Source organism: Lagenorhynchus albirostris, chromosome 20, assembly GCF_949774975.1.
Source record: "Lagenorhynchus albirostris chromosome 20, mLagAlb1.1, whole genome shotgun sequence".
Classification (NCBI taxonomy): domain Eukaryota; kingdom Metazoa; phylum Chordata; class Mammalia; order Artiodactyla; family Delphinidae; genus Lagenorhynchus; species Lagenorhynchus albirostris.
Window position 1 is genome coordinate 42,178,763 of NC_083114.1, and position 18,498 is coordinate 42,197,260.

Sequence of the window (18,498 nt, forward strand, 5' to 3'; positions counted from 1 at the left end):
ATTGAATGACCAGATAGTTAGTGATCATCTGGGGTCTTGAGGTATGAGGTGCCTGCAAGATATCCCAAAGGATACACTGAAGTCTGTACGGGTCTGCAGCTTGGAAGAGCGGTCTCTATAGAGACCACCTTTTGGAATGGTTACTATGGGTGATAACTGGGGGTTCATAGAGTGACTTGAACACCTAGGATAGAATGAGGAGGAGGTGGGACTTCCCCTGGTGGCACAGTGGATAAGACTCCATGCTCCCAATGCAGGGGGCCTGGGTTCAATCCCTGGTCAGGGAACTAGATCCCACATGCATGCTGCAACTAAGCGTTCACATGCCTCAACTAAGGAGCCCACGTGTCACAACTCAGGAGCCCATGTGCTGCAACTAAGGAGCCCACCTGCCACAGCTAAGACCCCACACAACCAAATAAGTAAATAAAATAAATATTAAAAAAAAATAAAATCAATCCCTTATTAAAAAAAAAAAAAAAGAATGAGGAGGAGCAGATGCCAGCAGAGTAGACCAAGAAGTCAAGAGACAGGCAAGTGGGACTTCCCTGGTGGTCCAGTGGTTAAGACTCCACACTCCCAATGCATGAGGCCCAGGTTCAATCCCTGGTCAGGGAAGTAGATCCCACATGCCACAACTAAGAATCCACATGCCACAACTAAAAGATCCCTTGTGCCGCAACTAAGACCCAGAGCAGCCAAATTAAATTTTTAAAAAAAGAGACAAGTGTCCACTGGGTGTAACTGATGAACATGTTGGTGACCTCAGCGAGTCACCTCAGGGGAATAGTGGGTGGGAGGTGAGGAAATGGGAGACCATGAGGGGCAAGGAGCTTTTCAGAAGTTTGGCCAAGAGTGAGAGAGGGGTGTGGGGTGAAGGGAGAGGTCTTAGATGGCCCTGGGTCGTTAGCCCTTGGTGGTTGCAGGAACCCAGCCAAGGCTTGTGGAGGGAAGGCTGCCTTCCTTAACATCAGAGAGCAAGTCATCTCAGCCCAGCCCACTTCCCATCAGAGGTCTGGGTCATTAGGAAAGTCATTCCTAACCCTGGTGAGGCTGAGGGCTCAAGGTGGGAGGGTTACCCCACTCCCAAATTTGGGTTACCCCAACTCCCAAAGTTGCATGACCATGGTGAACACCCCTGACCCTAATGGTTCATTCATCACCTCTGTTTTTCAAGGCAGTGCATTCCGGGAGAAAATAATGTATCTGTTTCCCAAATTCTCAGGCCTTAGTGGTCTGACAACCCGAGGTGAACAAACTGAATTGAGAAAGTGCAAGAACAGTAGCACGAAACAATGTGAAGGCAGGCTGCCTACGGAATTGTCAGGGATGAGGAAGATGGTTCTAGAAAGAAGGGGCAAACAAGCTGGCTTCAAGGGTCTTTCCACATTGAGACTGTCCGGTCGCCCCCGTCTCTACTCGCCCTTCATTGAGTCCAGTGATCAGACAGCAGTCAAATCTTTGTTTTTTACTTTATTGTACAAAAAAAGGGAAAACAAAACTTCCACAGTTGGCCTTCAGCTTAGGCAGACACCTCTAAGCCATTCCCTCCCACCTCCCATGATGCAAATTCAAGTTGCAGTTGTTGTTGAAACCTACAAAAACACTTCTTAAATATTAGGAAAAAACCGGGAGGTGGGGTGGGAGTGAGGGTCCTCCCACCCCAGCCGTCCCATCCCAGTGCCAAAATGCACCGAGTCACCTCTCACAGCACTAACTGCCCCCCCACCACAGCCCTGTTCGTACTGTAAGAATTTTTCAAATTTTAAAACAGGGAAAGAAAAAAAGTGCCCCATTCAAAGTTGTTTTTAAATGAAAACACATTCCGCTAAAACAACAGCGCAGGGGCACTCAGGGTAATGGGGTTCTTTGCAGGGGCTCTTGGGAAGAAATAGAACCTTACGGACCCCTGTACCTAATTCCAGGATCCGGACAAAGGGGAGTAGGAGTGGGGAGTGTCCCTCCCTAGCCACCCCCTCCCCCCCACAGCACCATGGCTAAGGCAAAGCAGATGGTCTGCCTTCCTCTGGGAAGGGGACCTACCTTTCCCATCCCACCTCCTAGGTAGAGTTCCCATTCTTCCCCATCCCTTGGCTTCCATTCAGAGGGGAAGGTGGAAATGCACAAAGCCCCAATTAAATAGGTCACTGATGTGATTGTTTTTTTTTAAAAAGAGAGAAGCCAAAATTTAATAAAAAACAAACCAACAAAAATTGAAGCCAGAGGCAAGGTGGCTTGGCTTATGCAGAATCTAGGAATCAGGGTACCAAAACGAGGGGGATGGCTGGGAAGGCTTAGGAGGACAGCTTGCAAAAGCAGCTTTTGCAGACCTCTTCCCAAAGCTGTGGATTTGGGGAGGTGGGGCGGGGAAGGGAGCACACCTGAGAAATCAAAGGAAACAGGCGTGGGGCAGCTGCAGGAGATGCAGGGGGAAAGACAGGAGGGATGTGTAAGTTAAGAGCTTCCAACACGTTTCTTGAAGGCCAGGTTCAGGGCCCAGGGTGGCTGGGTGACCCCTCAGATGAGCTGCAGGGGCCTTTCCCACCCAATCAAAGCTTTAAGCTTCACCTGGTCCGTTCCCCCTCCCCACAGTCCTGCTGGGTACTGGAGACTAGCAGTAGCTCCAATGACCCTGCCAGAGGGAAACCAGTATAGGAAACATCAGAGTGGCTTCAGTACACCCCCCCAAATTGAATTAGAGATCAAGCAAAGCAGAAGATATGGAGAAAGGGGCCACCCCGGCCCATCCCCACCAGGATCAACGTCTCCCTGGCCCTCACCAACCCTTTTACCAGTTTCACACACTGAGGTGGGCGCCCCCTTCTCTCTTACACGCACAAATGCACATGTGCCTTTGCACATATCCACAGGTGCACCCATGCTATGTATAGGCCACACACGCACGCGCACACACACACACACACACGCACATACACTTTTCCATACGCATCAAGACCGTTTTAAAAAAGTCCCAAACCTACCCCCTAAACCCTCCCTCTCCCAGAAATGACAACAGAGACGGCAGCCGAGGTCGGTAGGAAACGTCTCGTTGACAGCTCAGAGCTTAAAAAAAAAAAATATATACACATATATAAAAAACACTTCTGCCCCCTCCCCGCCGTGAGTGGGTCCAGGCAGCTCCTTCCCGCAGGGGTCAGGAGAGGGCCATGGGGCAGTGCCTATTTTCCCATAGGCGCCCGCCCCTCCTCTCCCATGTTCCCTGCCTCCAGTTCCAACGTAGGGGTCCAGGCTGCAAGCCCCTCTGGAAAGAAAGGGGTCTTTCCCAAGCTTCCACCCTCCCTTGGGTTGGGCTGCAGGTGTAGGGGGCCTCACTGAACTCTTTGGGACCCACCCCCCCATCCCACTCCCAGGTCCATTGTCCATGCCGGAACCGCAAGTGCAGAAGGGGGTGGGCTGGGCCGGTCCAGTGGTGGCTCAGTCTGATGGTTGTGCTCCCTGGAGGGCCCCCCAGGGCTGATGTCTCTGAGGCCGAAGAGTTCTGGCCTGGGCGCCTCCAGTGCCTCCCCCCACCGTATTTTGTTTTTTTTTTTAAAAAAAAAAAAAAAGGAAAGAAAGAAAGTGGGGGAGGCCAAGGGGCAGGGGACAGAACATGGGGGAGAAACAAAGGTGGTCAGTCGGGGAGGGGAGCCCCGGGTGGGGCTGAGCCTCAGTTGGAGTCAGAGTCCGAGGAGTCCCCCGAGGAGGAGGAGCTGGAGCTGCTGCCCTCGGACTCGTTGTCCTCATCCTCGTCGTCGTCCTCGTCGTCGTCCTCGTCGTCGTCGTCCTCCTCGTTCTGCGAGGCAAGGAGTGTGCAGTCACCAGGTGGCCGTCCTGGCGGGGCCCCACTCTCCCCTCCCACTGGGCCCCGTCCATCCCACCTCATCCCCATCCTCGCTCTCATCCTCGCTGCTGGATTCGGAGGAGTCCCCGCCGTCCTCAGAGGAGTCCCCGTTCTCATCATCTTCCTCCTCCTCCTCCTCCTCCTCCTCCTCTTCATCCTCTTCATCGTCATCCTCAGACTCCTTGGAGGGACGGAAGCGCATCAGTGGTCCCTGCCACACCACTCCAGGCACCGCGGACCCCCCGCTCCCGGTCCCGCCTCTGAGAGGGGCTCCTTACCGACTTAGACTGCAGGGTCGTCCGGCTGGACTTGGGGTTCGGGCCTCGCAGCTTGGTCATGCTCTTACGTTTCTGTAGGAGAGGATGGGGACGTGGGCAAAGGGAGCAGCCGTGAGTTCTAAACACCCCCCCCCCCGCCCAAGTTCCCTCCTTATCCCAACACCAGCCCGCTCCCAGACTCACATTCGAGATGTACTCTTTATATGCTGCACGGTCCTGGGGAGACAGACTCTGGGGGAGACAGAGAAGGAGGTGAGGGTTGGAACATGACCCAAACCACTGCTGACTGAGCATGCTGGCCAAGTGCCAGGCAGTGGGCTGAGCACTGCCCACTATCCCACCTTCGCCCATCCCAGTCTCCCCATACCTTGGGTCTCTGCAGAGAACCCCAGGGACCTGAGAACACAGCTCAGTGTTTCTGCTTAAGATGCCCTGAAGCCTTTTCTAAGCTACCCTGTCCTAGGACTGTTGGTTTTCACGTCTGTCCTGTTACTCTACCCAAATGGAGGCGCCAGATTCAGGGTCTTCCTCAGCTCAGAGAAGCCCCTCATGATGACTTCCATAGCCTGGCTGCGTCACTCCTCCCCAGAAGTCCAGAGCCACTGCCAACGCAGTGGGGCTCACCAGACTTCTGAAACACTTAAACCCTGCTAATTTCCTGGGTCCTTGGCCAACCTGCCTGGGTGGCCGGGGAGGACATCAGTGACTCTCCCCGCTTTACAGATCTGACTGCTCAAGCAAGGCACAGAAAGGAAGCTCAGAGGCTAGGGGCTGAGCCAGAGTCTAGGAGAGGTCCCCTGGTCCCAGCTGGAGGGAGGAAAAGGCAGTCTGATTTGGATTTTCCCACTCACTAGCTGTGTGACCTTGGCTAAGTTACTTAACCTCTCTGAGCCTTGGTTCCCTTATCTTTGATAGTAATCATTACCCTGAAGGACTGCTGGGACACTGAATGAAACCATGAATGCAGACCAGCCACCACGATGCTTCCGTCTTCCTTCCTAGGGTCCCCCGGCCCTCTCACCTTGACCCAGAGGTCCAGGTGCACTTTGTACTGCTTCTGCTGCTCCTCGGCCTGCTTTTTGTAGTGCTCCTTCTGGCTCTGGGAGATGCGCTGCCAGCGGCTGCCAATCTCCACCATGCGCTCCTTCAGTGGCAGGTGGTTCAGCTGCCCATTGGACAGAAGCTCCTGGGAGAACTTCTGGTAACCGTTCCTGGGAGGCGGGGGTGTTGCAGGGAAGGTCAGGAGACCAACCAAGCGGCCGTCCTGCCCTGACCCTCCCCATCCCTAGGGTGAACTCCAGCCCCCGGACTCACATGGGAGGCTTCTTGGGTTCTCCCTGGAACTTCATCTTCTTGGATGAGTTTGCAGCAGCCGGGGGTGCCCGCCTCTCACTCAGCTCTCTCTATGGGGACACCCGGAAAGGTCACACTCATCCTCCCGCCTGCCCCATGCCATCTGACTCTCCTTTTATGTACGAGGAAGGAGGAGAAACTGAGGCACAGCCAAGGAGCAACTTCCTAACAACTCACACCTGTGTCAGACAGGCACTGCCGTCTGAAAGTGCTTTCATAATGGCACTCACACGACTAGCATCACTGCCCTCGGTTCAGTGATGCGTCACTGAGGCTCACACAAGGAAGTTAAGAGACTTACTTAGGGTCACACAACCCAAGCTGGGACTTCTGGCTCCAAGTCCCACGCAGTGAGGAGAGCCGCCCACCCAGGAGGGTGCTCCTGAGTTTTAAGTGGAGAGAGGTGCCCCAGCTCCATCCTGCCCCACCGCGCTAACCAGAAGCCCTCTTTCTACCTCGTATCGCTTTTGGTCTTCGGCCGCCTTCTTAATCCACATTAGTTTCTCCTTCTTTTCCATGTTGTTCCAAGTCATCTCCATGGCTTTCAAGGCCTTCTCCCGGTCATTCTGGGGACAGACAGGGGTGTCAGCTGTGGGAAGGGTCACCTAGGGCTGGAGCGGGTCTGCATGGGCGGTGGCAGAACAACCCCTTTCCTATGAAATTAATAATAAAGCAACTACTTATCCAGAAAAAAGAAAGAAAAAGAAAAATGGAAAAAACAGAAAAACAACAACAACACACACCCACACCCCCACACCAAAAGAAAGAAAAAGAAAAGGAAGAAAAGAAAAAACCCCGAACAACCCCTTTCCCACTGCCTGCCACCTTGAAGCGGGCCAGGTAGTCGCCGATGACACTCTGTTGCCAGATCTCCTCGGCTCTTTTGGGTGACTCTGGCAGCTTGCCCGGCTTCCTCTCTGACTGGGCCTTCAGTGCGGCCTCCCGGGCCTTGTACTTGGCCTGCGGAGGGGCAGCAGAGGCGTCAGCCTTCTGTCAGCCCCCAGGGGGCGCACGTGGCTCGTCCAGCAGTTGAAGGCTCTCCCCGCCACCAGCAAGGGTGGGGTGAGCAGAGGCGTGGGCCGGTGCAGATGTCTCCGGCCAGGGGCACAAGCCGCCCAGCGGCCCTGCTCCCCAGGGAGCTCACAGCCCACAGCTGACAGCTTCCCGCCTTCCGGCTCGCTGGGTTCCCAGCCCCACCATCTGGGTGCACCCAGGCACCCTTGCGGCTCACACCCCACACACACCTGGGGCGGGGTGAGGAAGTACGGCTAGCCCCCAGGGGAGAAGCAGCCCAGACTCTGCCCAGCAGCCCCTCCGGTCTTGCAAGCCTGACCTTTTTCTTCTCTGACAGGTCGTTCCACATGCGGGCCAGCAGGCGGGTCAGCTCGCTCTCTGAAAGCTCAGGCCGCTCTTCCTGCAGCTGCCGCCGCTTTTCTTCCGAGAAGATGAACATGGCTGACACGGGCCTCTTGGGCTTCTCCGAGCCACCCTTGTAGATGTGCAAAGAGGGTCGGGGTCCACGGGGTGCTCACGGGGAGCCCCGCCTCCCCCCCCTCCCCCAAGGACCTGCTTGGTCGTGCCCCCTGCCCACCTTGCCCCCTTCCTGGGAGGGCTTCTTGGAGGCTGGGCTGGTGGCTTGCTTCTTGTTGATGTTCAACATCTTCTCCTCCCCCAGGACCCGCTGCTGTTCCTCCTCAGGCAGGCTCTGCTTGGGGAGAAGGGGCACCACGGGGCTGAATGTCTGGTCCCCAGGCTGCTTCCTGCTTGTCTTAAGGGCGCTGCTCACCAATTCCCCGGCCTCTCTCTGCCCGCTGCCCTCCCGAAAGGAACACTCACCTCTAGAAAACGGAGCAGTTCCACCTCATAATCTTTCTTTTTCTGGGGAAGGAAGGGGAGTCAGGGTCAGTACAGGGGCGGCCTCACGGGAGACCCTCCCATGCTCAGGGGACAAACAGTAGCCCTCAGCAGACCTTCCAGAGCCTGGACAGGGCCTAGTCTCCCTCCATAGATGGCAAGCGCGAGGCCCGAGAATCTGCCTGGATCAGCCCAGATGCTAAGCCTAGCACCACACCATGTCTGAAGCAGGTGCCCAGGGGTCAGACCTCATGCTTCAAAACCCCAGGGCCCTCCAGGAGTCCTCCCTCTCCAGGGCTGGCCCCTGCCACAGCTCACCTGGTCGCACTTCTTGTGGTAGGCGTCCTTCTCCTTCTGGGACAGCAGCTTCCACTGCTGGCTGCACAGCACCATGCGCTCTGTGCTGGGCACGTCCTTCATGTTGGCCATCAGCTCTGCGCAGTACAGCGAGTAGCTGTTCCTGTCACAACCGGCAGCAAGGGAGGAGCGGCCCTGTGAGCGACCTGGGAGGCCCAGGGCGGCAGCCCCCTCACTTCCAGAGCCTGGGCTGAGGCCCTTCCCCAACCCAGCTCCCTAGCTGCCCACTCGCCCACCCACCCCAGGGCAGCGCTCACGGAGGTGGCTTGGTGGGTCGCCCGTCAAACTTGTCCTTGAGCTGGCGTTCGGCCTTGGTGAGGGTGGACTTGGTGATGCCCTCCTCACTGATGTTGAGCTCGGGGTGCTTCTGGATATAGTCACGCATAATCTCCTGCAGAGCGAGGCGGGGGGGATGGAGGGCAAGGGGGTGTGGGGTTAGCTGGGGCCGGGGGGGTGGGGGAGAGCCGCTGGGAAGGGGAGGCAGGGAGCAAAGCTGGGGGGTGGCCGCGTGTCTGCTGTGTCACCCGAGACGTGGTGCCCTGCCCTGCCCTAGCCTGAGATCTCATGGGGGGGCGGGGCGGGGAAGGTAGGGGCAGAGGTGAGGGGCCCGAAGGCCCCTCCCTCAGCGGTAGGACGGGGAGAGACCGCCTGCCGCAGAGTGCGGAGGCCGCAGAGTCAGAGGGCAGAGGCTCGTGAAGAGCCGGGCGGGGAGGAGCGCAGCGGAAGCCTAACCTCGTACTCCTTCCGCTGCTCCAGGGCCTTATGAATCCATTTCAGCCTCTTTTTGTCCGAGAGCTGAGACCACTGCTTCCCCAGGGAGTCCTTCACCTCCTTCGTAGTGGCCTGCAAACCAAAAGCCGTCAGACACACACAGGCAGCCAGGGGCAAGGGGGGAGGGGCAGGGGAGGGGGACACAGAGGCCCCCGCCCCCTCAGGCCACAGGAGGTCACGAGAGTGTCCCCCACAGGCCAGGAGGGGAAGGCAGAGAGGCGGCGGGGGTGGGGTGGGGTGGGGCGGGGGGTCCCGCCTGGGTGCAAAGGGACAGGCTCACACACGCACACATGCACACACTCGCACGCCAGCTGGCCCAGGCCCTGTCCATGCAGCCCACCCCTGGGGAGGGGCCTCCTCTCCTGCTCCCCTGCACCGTGCCCGGCCGATCTGGCGCGGCTCCCCCTTGCCACTACCGTGCGCCCTCCCTGCCACCCCCTGGCCGGACACTCACGTCTGGCCGCACTTTGAGGTACACCTTCTTCTCGTGGGTGTACCACAGCTGCTGGGGGGTTTTGGGCTTCTCAGGGATGTCCGACTTCTTGGCGTTCTGGATTAGGTCTGGGTGATCCTCCCTAGCCAGGGCACGGGGAGCAACAGTCAATGGGGGGAGGGGATCCTGCCAGGGCAGACCCAAGCTAGCTGCCCCACCCACCCAGGCTCCTTGGCCTATCAGCTCCGGTCCCTCCCCTTGAGCCTAAGCCATTAGGGTCTACAGGTGGCCCACCCCTCTTCCGTGCCTCAAGTGCCAGGTTCTGGCCATTGCTACCCTCTCCTGCCGCACCCAGCACCCTGCGGCCCTCCTCTGGGCTCCACTGCCTTACCTGAATCGGGCGAGGTTTCGCTCAAACTCCTGTTTCTCCCTCTGGAAGTCCTGAATATATTTCATCTGGGGGGAGGAGGTGACGGGGTCATCCACAACCCAAGGCCTGAGCTACAAAACCCACTAAGTCCTCCTTGCTAGCTATTCTGCCTCCCAGTTGGTGATGTATACAGAGGATGTCACGAGCAGGAAAGGGATGGCAGTCTGCCTTCCAGCGGGCTGAGGGTGGGGAACTCAACCGTAGCCCAGACAGCGGGAGCTACAGGGGTCTCCCAGAACACATCCTACATCCTATCCCCTCCCTTTAAGAAAGGGAAAGAGTCCCAGGAAGGGGACATGGCATTATCCAGTCACACAGTAAGCAGCGACAGGGCTGGGACTCCCCGCAACACTACCCCTCTGCCTTTCCCCAACGCCAGGACACTCCCAGGGAGAGTCAGGAGAAGATGTAGGCCTTGCTCCTGTCGCGCTCTCCTCCCGTGTCTGGGGCAGCTAGTAGTAATCTGCCCCCTCAGAGGTGGCCCACAGGGCAAGCGGCAGGCTGAGTCCTGCTCCAAAGGGAGATCGCATTGAAGGGAACCCAGAGTGAATTCCTGTATCTGGATTCTTTCCCCCCATCTGCTACCTTTGGGTCCCTGGCTGTCCTTGGCGATCCTGACACCATCCCCATCCCCACCCCCTTCCTCAGTCATTGCCACCTTCCCTGCCTCTGATTCCTTCTTCCAGGCTCCTGGCTCTTTGGCTCCTTGAGCCCTCCCTCCCCCAGCCCCGTCATTCTCCTTTGCTGTTTGGCTTCCCTTCCTTCGCCTGCACCGGCTTCTATCAGCCTGGTCCTCCCTTCCCACCATCCCACCTCCAGCCTGGTATCCTTCCTGCCTCTCCACACCCCTCACTCTGACTTCCTTTCCAGCCTGTCTCTTTCCCTTCCTCATCTACATCCTGTCCTGGCTCCCACTCAATGTCCATCTTTCCTTTATCCCTCTTCTTCCCAGATTCACAAATGAGTTAGCACTGGAGGAGGCCAGGGTCTCAAACTGATTGAGCGCAACCCCTGCCTCTCATCAGGCGCAAGAAGCGAGGCAGCTCCACCTCCCTCCAAGGTTCCCGCAGAAAACCGGGAGCAGAACCCAGCCTGCTCAGCCCCCGTCGCAGCCCTCCTCACACAAGACAGCAGCTTTGACAGCCGGAAGGCACCACCCAGACCAGGCTCACTCTCCACACCTCAGATCAAGACCAGGCCGGAAGGACTGAAGTAACTTACCGAAGGGCACATACACAGCGATTCAGCGGTAGCCAGGAGAACAGGCTCAAGGCCTGTGTCCCCTGGGCCGGCACTCTGTCCACTCTACCACGGAGTTTCTTTTATCCCTCCCTGAACCTGAGACCCTCTGCCTCTCCCTCCCACCCCGTGGAAATGTCTCGGTGTTATGTGTACAGTCAGTTCTGTGACGGCCCCATCGTAGGGGTCAAGAATAGCTCCAGCGATTCATACTCCGGCTTGGCTCAAGCAGTAGTTGCAGACAGCCGGATCTGCCCAGCCAAGCTAGCTCCTTTTCTGGGTACAGAACAGGCCACGTGAGCCCGAAGCCAGGGTGTGCAGACCAGGAAGAGGGCTACTCCCAGCGCTGGTGCCCTCCCGGGAGCTGGCTGCCTGCAACTCTGTGTCCTCTCCCAGCAAATAAATGTGCCCTCTTGTCTCTCCTGCTGCCCCTTGCCAACATCTCTCCCTGACTCCATCTCGCCATGTAGCATCTCCTCTGTGTGTGGGTCTCTCTCCCCACCCCACCTCACTCGTGTCCCAGCTGCAGTGCTTTGCTGTCTATCTCTGCAAGGTACCGCATGATCTCACTGTGCTGTGTCCACCCCTGCCTGGGAGGCTGGGCAGCCCCTGCCCAAGGTTAACGGGCTTGAGGGTCTGGGAGAGCGTGAGGCCACGAGGGACAATGTGTGCAAGGGGAAGCCCGCCCATGTAACCTGTGGAAGTGGGAGTGGGAAAAGCACTAGGCAGGGAACCTGAACACCAAACCGGAGTCCTGGGACACGATACCCTCCTACACCCCCGTTCGTTGCCCACAAAATCAGGAGAACCCAGTCTCCCGGGGTTACCTCTACAAGCATCAAACGAGACCATGTGGGGAAATAGCAGAAGTGAACAGCTCTGCAGGCCTAACAGTGAGGACGTGTGTGTGAAAGAACACTACGGGTTTTGCCTGCCTCCGTCAGGGTTACACCTGCAGCAGTGCCCACGCCGGACAGTGTGTGGGCCTGGGAGAAGGTGATCAGGTGTGGCTGCCCAGGGCCCTACCCTGCTCAGCTGACCCACCCATGCCCCGATGCCAGGTCCCTTGGTCTAAGCCCTCACCACCCCCAACAGATGACCTACACCATACCAGCTGCTCCCAGCCTCTTCCCTCCCCGCACCTTGGTCCCCCTCCCCCCACCTTCTTCTTCTCCGGCAGCTCTTTGTATTTCTTGGACAGAATCTTGGTCAGGTCCAGGTTGCTCATCTCGGGGTGGAGTTTTGCGTACTTGGCCCGCTTCTCCATGAAAAAGCGGAAATAAGGGGTCAGGGGCTTCTTTGGGAAGTCCGGGTGTTTCTGGAAGGAGGGACAAGGACATGGTCAAGGTGAGACACTGGCCGTTCTTTGGACCTTGCCTCTCCAAACCTTTGTGCTCCTTCTCCTGGAAACTCACCTTGAGTTTTTTGCCTTTGTAAGGGTTTTTAACGTGTTCCTGAGCATCGAGGATCAATTCTGTCAACGTACGGAACTTCCTCACCTGGAGGAAGAAGGGAGGTGAGTGGAAGGGGAAGTTCCGAAGAGGGGGACACCACCCAGGAACGAAGCCTTGTTTCCCAACGGGCCTTCTTTACTTTCCACTAGACTGAAGTTATCAAAGGAGGAGGGCAGGGGCCGACAGTGACACAACTCAGGCAGCCCTGACACCCAGGCAGACACCCAGGCACTGGTCTGTGCTTACTACAGAGGCCCAGGCAGTCAGTACACAGCACAGGACAGCAACAAGGCGACCGCCTGACCTCGAAATGGTTGTTCATGTCAGCACCTCATTCAAACAGCTCAGGCAACAGACGCTCTAAGACGGTAAGTATTCAAGGCCACACAGCTAGAAAGTGGCAGAACTGAGAAGTCTTGGCCAGTGCTGTCAACCGTGCCACCTCCCGAAATGCACAAGGGCGACCACAAGAGCACCTTGCCTAGTCTCTTTCCTTCCTGTTTATAGACTTCTGTTCCATCTCCTCCACCAGGAAGATTGAGGCAAGGGTAAGTGTAGATGTGTGTTTGAATGTGTCAGGAAGCATGTGGGGGGGATCCGTTACCTCGTTAGAAATCTCCACCCATTTGAGCTTGCACATGTCTCCAGAAAAGTCTTTAAATGCTACTTTTTCCCAGTCCATATGTGACTCGGTGGTTTTGAACTTGGAGCTGTCATTGGATGGAAGGTTGTTCTTCATGCATTCCAGCAAAGTCAGCATGTCTTCCTGGGACCAGCGGTCTGGGGAAGGGTAAGAAAAGCCATCATGCCTAGCTCATGCCAGCCCCCATCTGCTCCCCAGTCCTTAAGCACTCAACCCTTCCTTCCCAGAGCATCCCAGACCCTGAGTATTTCCCATCTGAAGGCATACACAAGACATGGCCTGGCCTTAAGGAAAAGCCATGGCCATACGGATTAGAGTGGGGACTCCAGTCCAGACAGCATCAGGCCTAGAAACCCAGACCTGGACTCCAGTCTGGCTTACTTCAAAGCTATTATCATTTCTAACACGCCAGCCTGACACGGGTTACAGTTTACTGTAGCGAAGTGGGGGGAAAGGACGCTACAGTGATTTGGGACACTGCTGGAGAACAGCTAGCTTATCGGAGAAGGAAGGGAAGGAGGGAGGCAACACATCTAAACGTGAAGCTAAATTCAATCCAAGTTCTAGGTGGCTACCCTAAATGTGCAGACGGAGGAAGGGGTGTGGGCAGTAAGAACCCATGCTGTTGTTTCTCTCCAGCAGAGCTAGAAACTAGCGTTAGAGGCGTGAGTATTCCACCATCCTACCCCTCCTCTCAAAGAGGACCAAAGGAGAATTTGGGGTAAGTAAACCAATGGTAGAACCATATAGAGCAGCTGTGAGGCAAGGCAGGCAGGTGGGCAAACGCTCCCAGGGCCCTGCTCCAGGGAGACACCGCCCCTCTGCTCCCTCCCCTAGAATTCTGAGTTGTCTTCTCAGCCCAACTCCCCATGCAGGCAGAAAACGGAGTCTGGACCAGCTATTTCCAGCCACTGAAAGGTAGCTCCAGTGAGGCCTCTCTGGAGGGTGGCTATCCTGGAAAGTGAGCTGGGAGGACAGCTATCCAAGGCTAGGAGTCAAAAGGGCTCTTGTATTTACATCTGGTAACCTGGGCCAGGGTTTCCACAGATGGGTCACATGAACCCATAATCCTCTCTCTTCTCAATGTCCCACAGGCATTGCTAGATGCTCAGATTCATCCTACCCCCTGCCACCCTACACACTGGATCCCCACTGGGTGGGGTAGGATGTAGTTATTTATCTTTGAGGTCTCAAGCCATCAAAACACCCTTTCTCTCCAACCTGCCTCACCAAAAACTGTCCTCTTCATAACAATAAAGAACCTGAAAAGCTTCCCCAATCCCTCTCATCTCCCCCTTCCTCCACATTCCTCATCTTCCCTCCCGTTCCAGAACACTGTTGGGGACACACTAGAGCTGACTGGGAACCCCAGAAGGAAGACTTGCATATGCCTCCTTCTCCCCCTCTGACGTGGGGGTAATGGAGAGTGAAAAATACAGTTTATAGGTTCAAGGCCAAATAATTTGGGTTTAGCCAAACCCCCAGTGTAAGGGATGTTTGACACTCAAGCCGCTCTCTCCCGTATCATTTCGGAGAATGCAGACTGGAGAAAACCTTTAGAAGGGGAGTGGACCTTGCAGACCTACGTGAGAAAAGAGGATTTAAGTTAAAGAGCCCTGAGGGTCGGGGCTCCTACCTTGGCCTTTGGGGGCGGCCATTTCCAGGTCTGTGGGGCAGTCGGCTTCTCCGTTCATTCTCCAGCCGTCCAGCCACCTCCTCGGTCGTGCTGGCCAGGCAAGCCGGGGTCAAAGCCACCTCACCCTTTAGAAGAGACACCAGTCCCCATTCAGGCGGGCTGAGAGGTGGGGGACTGTCTATCCCTCCCTCCCCCAAAAGGGAGGGGAACATAAGCCCACACTCTCAGAGAAACCCAGCCAAGACTCTAGGAGGCTTAATGAGTTGGTGGGGGTGGGAGTGCGCTCCTCCTCTACCTCCTAACCACGCACCCCCCGCCCCCCAGCCCCTACAGCCCCGCTCCTCGGCGTGCGCCCTCCCCTGCCCACGCGAGAGACTGCTCCCAGCTCCCGCGTGCAGCTATAGCACCCGCCCTCCGCCCTCCTTCCCCCACCCCGGCCAAAAAAAAAAAAAAAAAAAAAAAAAACTCCTCCTCTTCTGTGCGCCCCGCCCCGGGGAGGCCCCAGGCTGCAGGGCGGGGGAGAAGGAAGGGCGGGTAAAGGGCGCGCGCGGCCGCGGAAGCGGGCACGCGCTGTAGTCTCCTCCTCCCGCTCCCCCCCGGCCGGTTCCCCCCGCCTCCGCAACCCGGCGGGGACCCGGACGCAGCGCAGCCGCCGCCGGCCCCGGAGCGCAGCGGCCGCATCGCCCCCGGGGACCGGATCCGGATTCCCGCCGCCCTCCCCCTCGGGCTCCCGACGCCGTCCCCGCCCGCCTGGGCGGGCGAGCAGCCGGAGAGAAGCGGCCTGGCCTGCCCCCCGCCCCCGAGCCACCCACCCCGGCCAGAGGCGCCGCCACCGCCCAGCCACCCCGACGCTCACGGAGGAGCCCGGCGCAGAGGCGCGACCACGGCGGGAACCACCGCCTCCTCCCCCGAGCCTGCGGCCCAGCCCCGCCGGCGCCCCCGCCCCGGCCTCCGGGGAGCCGAGCCAAGGAGAGGGCGGGAGGACGGCGGCCGGGAGGCGGGGGAGCAGCGCTCACCGGCCCCGCCGCCCCCTCCGGCGGCCGGAGAGAACTGCGCCTGCCGGCTCGGAGAAGCGCGGGCTCCTCCGCCTGCGGCCGGGGCTCGGCTCGGGCCTCGCTTCCTGCCCTCCCCTCCCCCGGTTCTCGGCGTCCTCTCCAGTGCTCTGGTCCTCTCTCGCCCAGTCCCCTGCCCGGAGGTCGCCCCGGGTCTCCTCCGGGTGTCCACCGCACCCACGGCTCGCTCCCCGCCGCCCGGCCCCGACCCCGGCGCGCGTCCTCAGCCGCCTCGGTTACCCGGCGCAGCGCGGCCTCCGGGCTTCCCGCTCCGGCGGCTCCCTCCCCGGCTCTGAGCGGCGGCGCCCTCCCCCGCTCGGCCGGGCACTGCCGCAGCTCCCTCCCGCGGCGGCAGCGGCTCCTCCTCCGGGCGCGGCGGCGGCGGCGGCGGCGGCGCTGGGGCGGCGGCTGCTGCTGCTGCTGTGGCGGCGGCGGCGGCTGTGGCTGCTGCCTGCTGCTCCTCGCGGCGAAAAGCACAAAGCACAGCGCCCTCCGCCTGCAGGCAGCCCGCCCGCCGCCCGCCCGCCGGCCCCGGCCTCAGCTCGCACACCCCCCGCCGCCGCCGCAGCCTCCGCCGCCGGAGCGGGGAGGAGGAGGGAGAAAGGAGGAGGAGCGGGAGGGGGGGCGGGAGAAGCGGGGCAGCGAGCGCGTCCTTCCCCGTAGAGCGCACACCGACCCCCGGGGAGCGAGCGCCAGCCCGCCCGCCTCGCCGGCTCCGCTCCCTCCCACAGCCTGCCCGGGCGGGCTCCGCGGGGGGCAGCTGGGAGGAGGGGCGGGAGCTGGGGGGACCCGGGCGGCCGAGGCGGAGGGAAGGAAGGAGGGGAGGGGGGTGGTGGTGGTGGTGGTGGTGGTGGTAGTGGTGGTGGCGGCGGCGGCGGCTGCCGCCGGGGAGGGGGGGGGCCGGGGCAGGGAGACACGCAGCCGCCCGGATGGCGGCGGGGCTCGGAGCCGAGGCAGGCGGGCGGGCGGGCGCCGAGAGCGACCTCGCCAGACCCGCGGGGGAACTAACAGGCTCGGCCGGCGCGGGAGGGAGGGCGCGAGGTGCGGCCGCAGAGAGGGTGCCCGGAGGGCCCCCAGGCGGCCGTGGAGGCTCAGGGGTCGGCTGCAGCCCTGCTCCGGAGCTCTCTCCCCAGTCTTCCCAGCTCAGATTCGGGCTTCCACTCCAGCCCTCATACGCTCCCCTCGCCCGCCTCGCTGAGCGGGCGGTCCGCGCCCACCCTTATCCCCGGAGCGTAGCCACCGGCTCGGGGCGCACGCACGCCGATCGCGGCGCCAGGCTTCGGCGCCTGCCTCGCGGTCGCCTAGCTGCCGAGCAGCACACACACGAAACTTTCAAAAAAATTATCCCTACAAAATATTCTCCTTGCTAATTAAAAAAAAAAAGTCTCCTTTGCTCCTTAAACCCCGCAAACGGCGAGGGGGCGACGGGCTCCGGCGGAGGAGCCTCTCTGGGAGCTGGTTCAATCCAGCCCGGCATGGCTCCCCAGGCCTGCCCGGGCGCATGGAGATCGGCGCCGCCACCACTCTCAGCAACCCCTCTCCCCCGAAATCGGCGGCGCCGGGGCTCACTTACCGAGCGTGTGAATGGGAGCGCGGGCCAGGGGCACCTTAGGGGTGCGGCGGGCCGAAGAGCCGAGCCGCAGCTCCGCCGCAGCCGTCGCCGGGGCAGCAAGTCGCCAGACAAAGCCCGAGATGGCGAAGCGGAGCGACGGCTAATGGCGAGCCCCACGCGCCGCGCTCCGCCCGCCCCGCTCCGCCCGCCCGCCCGCCCGCCTCGGCGCAGCGCAGCGCCGCTCCGAGCGCTCGCCCGTCAGAGCCGCCTCGGCGCCGCCGCCGCCTCCCGGGCCACCCGGGCCTCGCCTGGCCCCTCCGCCTCCTCCGGGCGGCTTAGCCTCACCCCTTCCCTCCCACCGCGCTGGGGGCTGCACGAAAATAAAAAAAAAAAGAAAAGGAAAAATGCTTTTTTTTTTTTTTTCCTTTGGTAGGGCGGGCGTGTTGAGACTTTCGGATCTTTTTGCCCCCAGCTCGCACTCACCTGCGGAGCCGCCGGGAGGGCTGGGGGTGGGGGCGCGCGGGGCTGGAGCCGGCAAGCGCGGGTTGAAAGCTAGCCAAGCTCTGCAGCGCCCGACCCGGGCGTATACGCCGCCGCCAGTCCCCGCAGAGAAATCGTCCTCCTACCCCCGCCTCCATCGCTCTGCGTTTCTCTTCCAATCAGCCGATCGCTTGGCGGCTCCTCCATTCTCCGGCCAAGCCCGATGCCTAGAGCGAGCTCCACTCCTCCATCTGCTCGCCCGGCTCCTCGCTCCCCTGCCGCGGCCGGCGAGACGACGTGGGGACGGAGGGGGATTTGCGAGGGAACCTGCGGCTTCCCGGTCCCATTGCTCCCTCCCCGCTGCCTCCTGCCTCCTGCTTCTCTCCTGCGTCTTTCCAACTCTCCCCTGTCGCCACTGGTGTGTGTCTGAGTGTGTGCGCGCTTTTTTTTTTTTATTGCTCTTTGCTTTTGCAACCCTGGAGCCAAGTGGGGGGGGATAGAAAGGGGGGGTGTTACCAAAAAGAAAAAAAAAAGCAAGCAAGAAGCTCTTAGGTTTGTAACACATTGGAAAACCGGGGGAGTACCCCGCCTCGTCCGATCTCGGAGCCCCGCGAGGGCCTTCCGGGTTTCAGAGCGAGCCTCACGCTATTCTCAATGCCCCTCACCTCCTTCGGGTTTAGGGTCCGAGGAGTCCGAGCAAATAATTCTCCCCCTGGGCCGTAGCAAGGGGGTGTCAGGGTGAGAGTTGGGGGCATTTCTCAAGAAGCAAAACCATCCCTCCCACCCCAGCTTCGGTAGCTGGGCCGGAGTCCGGGTTGAGAGCAAAAATCCTGGTTGGTTTAGGCGAAGAGGATTCCGGGGCAAAGTCGGAGCCGCGAGACCGCGCTTCCAGCATCTCCCCTTCGGTCTCTGCCTCCTGTCCCCTGCCTGCTCCCCGTTTAATTTTTTTTTTTTTTTTTTTTTTTTGCCCCCTCGCCTTTAATCTAATTTCTTCCAACTCCACCTTTGTTGTTAACCGGCGTCACGCCCGGACTAGCCAATCCCCGCCACGCAATCAGCTTGTCAAAAAGGCTCGGCCAGCCCTGGGAAAACAGGCCGCGGGCACTGCCCCCCCAACCCTACCCC

At 59.6% G+C, this 18,498-nt stretch overlaps 1 protein-coding gene across 7 annotated transcripts; it reads right to left on the minus strand.

Annotated features, from left to right (window-relative positions):
• Positions 1-3,031: 3,031 nt before the first annotated feature.
• On the minus strand, positions 3,032-17,776 carry UBTF (upstream binding transcription factor). Of its 7 annotated transcripts, none has more exons than XM_060132759.1 (21): positions 17,377-17,776; positions 14,290-14,414; positions 12,615-12,790; positions 11,972-12,055; positions 11,719-11,874; positions 9,279-9,343; positions 8,909-9,029; positions 8,416-8,526; positions 7,941-8,074; positions 7,645-7,786; positions 7,309-7,350; positions 7,064-7,177; positions 6,806-6,961; positions 6,298-6,432; positions 5,928-6,038; positions 5,434-5,522; positions 5,141-5,330; positions 4,303-4,350; positions 4,120-4,191; positions 3,879-4,022; positions 3,032-3,793 (listed from the first exon to the last, which is right to left on the minus strand). In XM_060132759.1, exons 2-21 carry the CDS (start codon positions 14,345-14,347, stop codon positions 3,668-3,670), a joined length of 2,274 nt encoding a protein of 757 aa, XP_059988742.1. In that variant the 5' UTR covers positions 14,348-14,414; positions 17,377-17,776; the 3' UTR covers positions 3,032-3,667. The 7 variants fall into 7 exon arrangements, with proteins under 7 accessions (XP_059988742.1, XP_059988740.1, XP_059988739.1 ...); XM_060132757.1 differs by lacking the exon at positions 17,377-17,776 and adding an exon at positions 16,915-17,091; XM_060132756.1 differs by lacking the exon at positions 17,377-17,776 and adding an exon at positions 15,582-15,725.
• Between the last annotated feature and the right edge of the window lie 722 nt (positions 17,777-18,498).

What these genes read in the sequence shown, in the direction of transcription:
- UBTF (XM_060132759.1), bottom strand. Translation starts at nt 14,347, where the DNA reads ATGAACGGAGAAGCCGACTGCCCCACAGACCTGGAAATGGCCGCCCCC. An exon ending in AACTGCTCCGTTTTCTAGAG is followed by an intron (nt 7,178 to 7,308) that starts GTGAGTGTTCCT and finishes CTCCCCAAGCAG; the next exon opens with AGCCTGCCTGAGGAGGAACA. An exon ending in ACCTGTCAGAGAAGAAAAAG is followed by an intron (nt 6,433 to 6,805) that starts GTCAGGCTTGCA and finishes GCCCCTCCGCAG; the next exon opens with GCCAAGTACAAGGCCCGGGA.